Source organism: Nilaparvata lugens, unplaced genomic scaffold, assembly GCF_014356525.2.
Source record: "Nilaparvata lugens isolate BPH unplaced genomic scaffold, ASM1435652v1 scaffold8070, whole genome shotgun sequence".
NCBI lineage: Eukaryota > Metazoa > Arthropoda > Insecta > Hemiptera > Delphacidae > Nilaparvata > Nilaparvata lugens.
In genome coordinates, this window is record NW_024093819.1 from 1 (window position 1) to 11,897 (window position 11,897).

The window sequence follows — 11,897 nt, forward strand, 5'->3', positions numbered from 1 at the left end:
CACTTACTTTCTAAGGGAATGAAGTATATTTTGAGAATACTTTACTTTTCGAGCGTATCCTCATAGTCAGCGACCGCCTTCTTCATGGCGGAGTCCTCATGCATCTCCCTGGCCTCCTGCACCCGTTTGGTGGCCTTCCTCAGTGACTCGGTGTGCCGGGATGCAATCTCGTCGAATTTGCGGTACGCTTCCTCGGGTGACGATTGCTGCGTTATCAGTGCGTCGAGGAAGTCGTACAAGTACTGAAACAATTTCAATAATATTCAATTAATCAAGAATAATATTATTTTAATTTGATGGAACGTGATACTCAATCAAATTATTCATTAATTTTCATTCAATCAAAAATAATATTATTCTAATTCAATCAAAATTGATTATTCAATCCATTTTAGAACGTCAAGCAGAATTATAATTGAATAATTTCTATCTCGAAGGATTTTATTCATTAAAGGGATACTGCTGGCATAGTCAATATTCAAGTTCTAAAAAACTCATTAAATTCGCTGAAAATGATTAAACGAAGTAAGCTAACATGGAATATCATAACTAAATATCATTGATTTCCTTATTTTAGCTCACAAGAGATGAAATTCCATAACTATATTGCAATAATAAGTTAATATTTTCAATAATAAGATATACTTCATGATAAATGAGAAAATCATATTTAACTTTAAATAACATCAGTTAGAGCAATAGACAGTTTGGTTATCTATCAATCTATGGTAATTCGTCAGTTGATAGTATTTAAAATTTAGCTTACTATTTCTTGTATAGGCCTACCTACTTGACAAACGATCAACAATAATTCTTCTAGAATTAAATTTGAGATACGAGACCTTGTTTGTTTGAATGAAACAAAAAATATTTAATGCAGTAGCAGATAGTCTTTCTTCTAATTGGAAAATAATATTATAATCTGTCATACATGATCCATTCAATTTTATTGAAATATTATTTTGTGAGTTGGAAATCTGGTCGCGCATTTAATTATTAAATGTAATTGATAAAGCGAGAAGATCTCCAATGTGCAAAGATGAAACGTGTGTTTTATCACGTTTCGTGAAGGCAATATTATGGTTTTTAGCTCCATGCTATACAAACAAGAGTGAGTCGACTTTTGGTCTGTGAATCAAGGCTGCATGTTTTTTCACATAAATAGATTTTGATTTTTCTTTCGAGGCCCGTATTCTTTAAACCCTTTGTGAAGTATAGTTGCTGAGTTAAGGCATTGCTTACCTGAAGGATTCTGTCTTGAGAATTCAATTATAGGCTGTCACAGTTCGGGCAGTTCAAACCTGCATAGGCTAATTGTGTTTTCGAGATTTGTATCTTGTAGGAAGAGCTGGTGCTTTGATTCAATCAGCTGGCAGAAGTTTTATTTATACATTTATTCATTTAAAGTCGGGAGTGGTTTAACCGGATCTTTTGAGGATCAGGCCAAGGGACAATTTTCAAGGTAAAGTAAGATAATAGTTCTTTGTACATTATTTTTCCAGACCTATAATTTTAAATAATAATTTGTTTTTTTTTTATTTTCAAAACCTGAAAGACCACAGATCAGCAAGCGAGGCCCTTTAATTATTATCTGATTATTATAATCAGAAATCTTGATTGTTGGTTATAGTTGTAATCTTTCCTTTATCTCAATTACATAAATATTTTCCGTTTCGCACCGTTTCATATTTGAATATTCGTATTAAATAAATAATTTTTTTGCTGTTCATTAAAAACCAGAACGATCAGTTTCTTTTCTTTTTCCCCACAATCACATATTTGGTGAAGGCATTTAGCTTACATAGTTGTTGAAGGCGTCTCATCTTGCTTACAAATCGTTGTGAATTAGCCTTCTTGTACAACTAATAATATTTAAGTGTAAAAACCCCTCCCCAGGTGTTCGATTGATGCAACGCACACATATGTCCGTTTGTCTCCATACGTAACCCATATGTATCTCAAACTTGTTAGAGATGCTTTAAAATATGGCAATCCCAACCATTTCAAAAATGATTTAAAATTTGTTTCCGATGGTAGGAGGATAGATGCTTCCCATACTAGAACTGGTGCAAATACTCTCAGGATAGGTACGGTACCTAATCATCGAACTACTATCTATTCCAAATCGTTCCTTGTCAGTGCTTGTCATGAATGGAATAAACTTCCCAACTCTATTAGATGCATTGAAAGCCGAGCGGGCTTTATCATGTCTTTGAAAAAGTATCTTATAGAGAAAATGACTGAATCTGTCCAACCCTAGAGCACTGTATGACAAATATTCTAATCTCCCTTCCTTTCCATTCTTCATTCCATTCATTCATCCATTTTCCACATCCCATCTCCATTCTACATAATAGGCTACACATATTCATCTTCCCATATCAAGATTTTCTGTTCTTTAGTATTGTATATTGTCAATATTACTCAATCAATTTCTGAAATTTTAATTAAATCCCACCCTATAACATTTGTTTCATTTATCTAATTTTAATTATTAATTCAATATTGTATTCACTATTACTTATTCTAATTTCATTCATTCATTCATCCCATAATTCTGAGATTCAAATCAACTAGTTTTTAACTTACTGAGTAGAGTTTCTTATTTGAACATTACTTCGAGTTATAATTCCCAACAGCTCTAATCCATCACAACCCGGTCGTTTGTTAATGGGAAGGACATTTTATATCCTTCTTAGAGAATCGACAATTATTTGTTGAAACACCGCCGATTTATGAAGTTACATCACATTATTATATTATCGTTATTCTAATTGCATTCAATCTTTATTCTCATTGATTAATTGTTAATACTTTGTAAAATTCGTTGAATAATTAGCATTACCGTCATTTAATGTAAATTAGTGTATAAGCCAGTAAATATTGTAACATACATAACTAAAGGAATCTAATCTAATCTATGAATGTTCACGCCTGCACGGAGACGTTTGGTTTCCCCTATCTATTGATGTGTGCGTTGGTCTTAGGGCCAAGCCACACGAAGGGGGTTTTCAGGCGCTTCAAGACAAGTCGGCAGGACTGGAAGCTCTCCGATTGGCTGATTATCAGCTGATCCCCGAGCGCCTACCCAATCAGCCTATCGGAGAGCTTCCTGCTCTGCCGACTCGGTCTGAAAACGCCTGAAAAAACGGTTCGTCTGGCTCGGCCCTAAGCACTTACAGGAGACTTGTGAGTGAGATGAGTGCATGTTATTATCTTGGATCACTTACAGGAGAGAGATACTTGTAAGTGAGATGCGTGTTGTCAGCGAGCACATCAGCTGCCATGTCATAGTACTCATAGCGGCAATAGAGCAGCAGCAGATTGCCGAGTGTTTCGGGTGGAAACGGGTTCTGTTGCAGCAGAAACTGCAGCTTCTCGAATCCGTCGCTAGGGCGCGTCTCCATGTTCATCAGAGCCTGGTTGTGCAGAGTCACTGCGTCCAGCTCCTCTTCAGATCTAGGTGGCATGTCGGTCAGGGCTATTCTTGCTGCTTCCACTAGAACAAAGGAAATTGAACAATATCTTAACAATAATAATTGATCAATTTAAACAATTGAATTGAAGCTAAAATTATTAGTTGATCAAAAGAAACTCCATCCTTTCAATCCGAAACAAAGTACCTCTGTACAAACATATATTAAAGTCATTATAGACGTATGGTATACAACTTTGGGGGTGTGCCAAAGACAGCAACATCAATGTCATACAACGATTCAGCAATATGAAAATACATTGCACGAAGGAGGATATTATTTTAGGAAATGACAAAGCAGTTTCTGTGGCTAAATTTTGGAATAGTATTCGACTCTGTGTGCCCCCAGACACGAAAGAAGAAGAATGACGATTCCAAAACAAAGAGCTAAGGAACATTATGGATACTCCTTGGTTAGTCAGGAACAGCGATCTTCATAGAGACCTGCACGTCGACCTGGTGTCCACCGAGATCCAGAGGCATGCGGAGAGGCACGAGGTGCGATTGCACCAACACGACAACGTCGAGGCGATCCAGCTGCTAGACAATGGAGGGTTGGTGCGGATTCTCAAAAGGAGGAAACCGTTTGAACTATAGTGAGGTCCACGTTATAATGGTAGTGTTTGATTAGCTATCCTCGTCTATCAATCGACAAAGCGGATGGCGCTATCTCTTTCTCGCTTTGCTCTGTTGCCAGAGCATCGTAATCATGAAATTGTTGAAAAATATAATTTCTCGCTTAATAAATAGAATAATTGATTATTTTAAACGAGAATGAATATTTAATATTACATCAATAAACCTGTATCAGCTACCGTCTATAGAAGGCATTGTTAAGACAGAGGATCGGCAACGTTATTCTCCTATCTTTCTCCACTGCCATTACAACGTGGACCTCACTATAGTGTAGTGCTTGCTCAAGTAGTGTCCAGTGAAAGAGCAGAGCAGTGATTGAGTGAATCAAGCTTTTATAGTGCAGTCAATAAGAGTACATTATTAATTAAACAATAGAAGTAAGAGTTTCTAATGAGAATTTCACTGTTCAATTTTCAAGTAGTATTTTAGGATGGGAAAAATTAGCTCATTAGTCTTTAGACTGGATGGCTATAGTATTGACCAATAGAAAAAAAGGTTATAAATAATTGGATGCTCTTCAAACTATCATTGAAAGTCATCTAGAAGGGATGCAGACAATCCCAAGTGAATCTAACTATAAAAAATAAAAACAGTTTGAATATACTAGCATAAGTTCAAGATCATAGGGCTAAAAAATGTAAATTTTCAAAAGATCTTCCAACAATTAAGTTAAATAAAACTATTTGGCCGGATTGCACAAACGTCTGTTAGATTGTTAGATTTCAATAGCAATTAAATACCAATAGAATCAAAGCTTCAGAAAGCTTATTTCAAAAAAAGTATTCTCGTATGTAGTTCTCCAATGAAATCACCATTAAAACTCAACAGAATTTTGTGCAACTGGGCCTTTGAATGTTTGGGCCTAAACTTTCCTTTACCTGATTTTATCTGATACTCAATTGCTGCCTTGAGATTGAAAGCTTCGATCAGTGCTGTCTCATGCAGAGTCAGTGTATTACCAACACTGCGAACCTCTATACCTTCGGTCGCCATTCCTATACTCAGTTCAGGATGTTCTCTGATGCCTTTCTCGATAATGTCACCTGCAAAATGATTAATAAAATTCAAATAATTCTTTATACCTTCAAATAAAATTTGTACTTCACTTGAACAATAATTCAACTCAATTACACGGAATTCCTCCACAAAGACCAGTCGTCATAGTGTTCCAAGATCAAATAGAACTGAATCCAAGTAGAAAATACAAAAACCATAAGCTCTATCTCTAATTATATTTAATCGTTTCAAGAGTCTTGAGGAATTTAAATGCACATTAGGGCTTCTTCCAACTAAGCAGATTTGAGACTTGAAGGGAAAAATCTGACGATTCATAATAGTTGAAAGAATAAGACGACATTGATGTTGTCAATATTACTATATTTGTTTAAAATCAATTTTATTTACAGAACCTGGTTTCATGACAACATATATCTGCCATTTATCATCACCTGAACTGATGTGGAAGGTGCTGCTATAAAAACCTGGTTCTGAAATTTAAATTGATTTTAAACAAATAAAGTGGTACTGACAATATCAATGTCTTATTCTTTCAATTATGTAGAAATACCACATTATCTCTTCTCATACAATCAGATTTATAGTAGCATTATTAGCCTGTAGTTATGATAAACATTCTTTTAAACTTTTTCTGTATTATGTTGGAGACAAAAATGTCCAGTATGATTAGGTTTTATGAAGAAACTCTTACTAAGAGTGAAGGGAGAAACATTTTCAAGACCTCTGACACAGTTTATGGTGAAATATTGTGATATTTTGATGATTGGAGAATGTTCAAATGAAATGGTGTAGTTGAGAAGTTGATATTGTGGTAATTATTCATATTAAATAAGATGTCATATCAAATGATTATCATATTAAATAATAATTAATTGACAATTTCTTAGTCTTCTTATTTAAAAAAATGGATTGCCAACTATCACATCATTTATTCACCTGGAATTCTTCAAATGCGTTAAATAAATAAATAAATGTTTTATTGTAGCAGCAAAAGAGAACATCAAATGCATTACAACGTCAAATGGTAACAAAAGTAGACACATAAAAATAAATAGAACTATCAACAAAAAACATTAAACATACAAGCAACAGAGTCTCACTACTAACTAATAAGAAAATCCTAATAATAACTAATAAGAAGATATGTTATCACATAGAGGTAAGAAACTTCCAGGTCCACATCTATAAACGGTTCTAAGAACTGTCTTAGCGAATCACGTTTCGCTATTGGTTGCCTAGCAACCAATAAGAATCTTTGAAATAGCTACTATAGTGAGGTCCACGTTATAATGGTAGCCTAGTGTTTGATTGGCAATGGTATTGCTGTCCTTGTCTATCATTCAACAAAGCGGATATCGCTATCTCTTTCTCGCCTTGATCTTTTGCAAGATCGTCTTTTAACAATGTAGAATTAATAATTAATTAACAAAATATTTCATCTCAATTATGAAAATATTGAAAAATATAATTGATTATTTTAAATGAGAATGATATTACATCAATAAACTGTATCAGCTACCGTCTATAGAAGGCATTGACAAGACAGGGAATCGGCAACGTTGATCTCCTATCTTTCTCCACTGCCATTATAACATGGACCTCACTATAGAATAGTTCTGATTGGTACAGCAAAGCGTGCACGACTAAGAATCTCTTGAGAATCGTTTATGAAATGATCCTCTATATCTTAATAATTAAAGATGGAAATAGACATCGGAATCATTCCGTAATTGCTAATAAATCTATTGAAAAAGTGGAATTAATTTAAAATCTCACCAATATGCTTCATGGCTGCACCGTACTCTTTGAGTCGGTAATAACATAATGCCACGTTGTAAGACAGGTGAGGGTTGTATCCAAGAATCATGAGAGCTGTATTGAATTTTTGTAAAGCATCATCATAGCGACCTTCCTGCAATATATTTTTTTTTAAATCATTCATCTAGGGCCGTTTGCACAGTCAAAGCTTAAACAGAATTAAATCAGCTGGTGGCTTAAACTCAAAATGAAACACATTATAACAAACTAGACTTGTTACGGCTTCAATCAAGTTTAAAATGAAATTAAGTTCAAACTGTCACTGTGAAAACGGCCCTTAGTTGAAAACACGGCAGAAAAATTAATTCAATTAAGATGCTATGTAGCATATTTCAATAATTATTATAGGTGTGTATTTCTAGTAGGTAAAAATAAAATATAGCATTAGAAAATATCCCATGGTATAGGTAGTTCACGTTCCAAGTAGATTTCTTGTTAACTCAAGTCGACTAATGTCTATTATCAATTTTTTTGGGGGGAAAGAGTGTAAGAACGGCACAGCATGAGAGACTACCAGCGTCACATAGCTTCATGAAAAAGAACTACTTGGACTATCAACTTAACATAGAAAATTGGAACATAAACGCCCTATACCATGGGTTATCTACTTATGCTATTGTTTCTCTATGGTATCAGCTAGTATTTTTAGAGCTGTATGTATATAAGCCATACAGCAGCAGTCAGACAGAGGCAAAATTCCTCCCCCAGGTGTTTTGCAACGAATTTCACACAGACGTACGTCGGTCTCCATATGTCTGTTCACGTCTGCATGCAGACTTTTGATTTTTCTCCGTCTGTGTGATGCTGTGTGCATCCGCCTTTAATGCATTTTTGTAGAGAGCAAATTAATGTGTGTATTTTATAGACAAGTAAAGTGGAAAAAAAAGAATAGTTATTTGTGCAACTAGTGCGCAAAGTGACAGTTTGCTGCACCGGAAGAAAAGAATAATACTATGCCAATATTGTGTGGGGTGGGTAGTGCCAGAATTTGGAGAGGGTGTTCAAGCTCCAAAAAAAAAGCTGTTGGAGCGATCAAAGGTATTATGCCTTTAGAGCCCTGTAGGAACCACTTTAAAGAATTAGGCATACTAACCGTTCCCTCTATTTATATCTATGAGGTGATTATGCATGTTAGAAGACAGACAATGACTAGAAATGCTGATTCGCATGGATACAATACTAGAAATAGAGAGACTATGCTTCACTGTATCACAGAACAGCTCTTTTTGAGAAAACCTACATAAGGGCCTTAAATTTATTAGAAAAGCTTCCTACTCACTTGAAAAATTGTGAAGATATCAATGTTTTTTGAGAAGGAATTAAAAAGTTTTTTGATGCTTGGAGTATTCTATACCACAGAAAGTTTGTTGTGTAGAGAGGGTTCCTTTGTGTTTTTTTTTCTTCTTTTTTAGTAATACTGTATGTATTATAAATTTTTGACATTCTATCCCTGATTAGAGTCTCTGGAAGCTTTAAAACAACAAACAAACAAACAAACAAACAAGTTTCTTGAGTGCAGCAAACGAACTTTGCGCACGTATTTTCACATTAAATTTTTCCTACAGTTACCTTGATATGAAAAGTGGGTAATTATGGGTAAAATTCCCTGAAATCCATCAAATGTTTTTCTGTGTAATTTTATTATTAATAAAAACCTTAATTATTTAAAATGAATTATAATGATTAGTAATTCAATTGAAAATTTATCTGACTGCTTGAAGGCAGTTTATCTTATGTAAGCATTGAAATGACTATAATCAAGGCACATAATGGCAAGGCAACACTGTTCTCCCCTGCCATTATAACGTGGGCCTCACTATGAGTGTTACCAACTTAATTTTGATTTTCCTGCACTGGTGCTCCATATAACCTACTAACTATTTTGCGTTGTCATGCTGCAAATCTGGAGTACGCAAAGTACTCACTTTGCGCACTAGTGCGGAAAAGTGATTCTTTGCGGCCTGCAATCAGTGCAAAAATGGTCACTTTTCAAGGTATCTGTAGGAAATAGTTATTTGTGCAACTAGTGCGCAAAGTGTCAGTTTGCTGCACCGAAAGAAACGTTTCGCCCCACTTGATGTAATGAGCTGGGGTACGTGCGTCATATGGAGGCCGAAAGTGATTGTTTTCTGACCAGGCCGTAAAATTTTTACGGCCCTAGGGCTGTAAAATAACCTTGAAGTCAGCTGATTCTGATTGATGTGAACGTGTTTACAATGAAACGGAATCATTATGCTTCTAGAATTCAATAAGTTTTTGCAATAAGATCTTCATTTTATTTGGATGAATGACTAACAAATGAGATATTATAACTATTCAATTCAATTTTCAGAGTATAATAGAATCTAACCTCAAACCTCCTAGTAAAGCGTTTATCACGGAACATGGTGGATAAACGGAATCATTTTATGCTTCTAGAATTCAATAAAGTATTCTGTAATAATATACTATCATTTTATTTAAATGAATAAATACAGATAAGATATATATTATAACTATTCAAATAAGTCGATTTTCATAGAAGGATAAACTTCTAACCTAAACTTCCATTGACTTTCAGATCACATCAGATTGGCCGAATTTCAAGTGTGCTAAAACAGCTGATCAAAAACTTTTTCAAGTGTGATAAACCAGCTGATCAAAAACTTTTTCAAGTGTGATAAACCACTGATCAAAACCTTCTTTATTTGTGTTTATAATTCAATAATTAAACATTTATAATATATCATCTTATTGTCATTGGAAGAATAAAAAGTATAACTCAACCTCTTACATAATTGAACATAATCTTTTAGGTTATTTAGACAAATCAGAATAAAAAATAAAAATACTTGGACAATTTCTTGATATCAGATTTGCTAGAGCTATGACCTTCCACTTTTGCTTTCGAAGTGCTTATAATAGACAATGAGAAATTATTATTATTCCCTATAATATAATTTATGTTTTTTTTCTGTGTGGCGAAAAATTACGTTCTCACCATGGCAATAGTTATTTGTATATCTAGAGTGAAAAGTGCTGTTTTTTCTCCCTGAGGGAAAAGTTTGAAGCCCGAGGCGAAGCCGAGGCAACAATTTTCCTGAGGGAGAAAAAACTTTTTCACCTCGTGTATACACAACATTTTTTCCTCCTCCACCTACATTTTTATAAAACTGCTAATAAAATAATTTTTAAAACGTATGTGACCAAACAATGTGTTACAACATAATCTGAAAAGTAAACAGAAACAGCTGGCTTGTAATCACAGTTCTCCTCCCACAGCACTATCTGTCGACTAAAGTTGTAACAACAATGACAGCCAAAACTACAGCCATGATGAAGTTCCCGTTTCAAATTTGATTAGTTAATAAGTAATATTCGTTGGCTGATATTTTGAATAACATGGAATGAAAGAAAAAAATATATACATTTTTTTTGTATATGATAATGAGTTTGTAATAATTTCAGCATACAAACATAAATTTTATATATCGATCAAATGTCTGGTTGAGGTATTGAATTTAGTTGGTTTAATGACTACTCTATATCTTCCTCATCTGAGCTTAGACCTTCTTGACCTATTCCAAATGTACGTTTTTAAAATAGAGATGCTTCCCATGTTATTTAAATGGAGTCACTTTTACTCCCTAGGGAGTTTTTTCTGTTTTTAGTACGAGAGCGAAAAAGTGGCACTTTGTACCATATTTCAGGGAGAAAGTAGTACTTTTTGACAGTAGTGGAGGAAAAATGTTTTTTCCGGCTCTCAATCTTTCTAGTCCTCGGCCTACGGCCTCGGACTTGAAACCGATTTCGAGCCAGAAAAGTCTCATTTTCGGCCCTAGGTGCGAAATACTATTACGCCCGAGCCGTAGGCGAGGGCGGAATGGTTTCTTGAGTGCAGCAGGAGGAACTTTGCGCACGTATTTCACATTAAGTTTTTCCTACAGTTACCATTGAATATGAAAAGTGGGTAATTATGGGTAAAATTTGACTGAAATCCATCAAATGTTTTTCTGTGTAATTTTATTATTGATAAAAACCTTAATCCTAAAATCCTAAAGTCCCTCGTTGTCCTTGGTTATAATATAATGAATAATAATTAGCGCGTTGTGCTTCGTTGCACCTCTGCTCACTATAGCAGCCACAGCAGTCACTGTTACCAACTTCATTTTGATTTTGCTGCACTGTTGCTCCATATAACCTACTAAGTATTTTTGCGTTTGCATGTTGCAAATCTGAGTGCAGAAAAATTTTTCCCGCACTAGAGCGGAAAAGTGATTCTTTCTTTGCGTGTAATCAGTGCAGCAATGACCACTTTTCAACGTATGTAGGAACAGATAATTATGTACATATAGGTTCAAGGTTCTACAGTCGTCTTGTACATTCATTCGCAGAAAAGAAAACATCTATAACTGATGAAAAATTAAATATTAGAAGCCCAATAATATGAGAAATGGAACGTATTATAATTGGAATAAATATTAAAAGTAGTTTTATTGATAACTTACTTTGTATAAGATGCAACCATGGTTTATCTCATTGTCGTGTCATCTTCAGGGCAATTCTCCATCAATGCCTTGGCACTGATCAGATCTTCCTCTCCATATTTTATGGCTGCTTTCAGCTTTGTAACCTGTCGGATATTTATTATTATTAAATTCAGCTATGATTTTATAAATACAGAGATTACAAGATCTATATAATATGAGGAGTTGGGTGGAAAAACGACCTGAGTCAAAAATCAAGTTTTGTGTAAATTGATTTGAAATATTAGTACACATCTTCATTATTTCATCAGAATGCAATATTCTTGCAATTATTTGAAACTTTATGGGTCTTTTTATACTATTTTCAATGCTATTATTCATACTTAGCCAGTATCCAAGGCTACCTGATGATATTAATTGATATAAGGTGTGTTTGTCTCAGGTCGTTTTTCCATAACCCTTGTTGTTACATGTTTCAGAGGTTC

General features: G+C 34.4%; 1 protein-coding gene across 1 annotated transcript; it reads right to left on the minus strand.

The window, feature by feature from the left end:
- Window positions 1-45: 45 nt before the first annotated feature.
- LOC120349052 (tetratricopeptide repeat protein 30A-like) lies at window positions 46-11,558 on the minus strand (the record flags this gene model as incomplete). The annotated part of the gene is given in 6 exon segments (XM_039419002.1): window positions 46-242; window positions 3,231-3,499; window positions 4,990-5,154; window positions 6,905-7,040; window positions 11,434-11,471; window positions 11,474-11,558. Coding segments are annotated over 6 exon segments (890 nt in total), but the record flags the coding sequence as incomplete, so codon positions are not given.
- Between the last annotated feature and the right edge of the window lie 339 nt (window positions 11,559-11,897).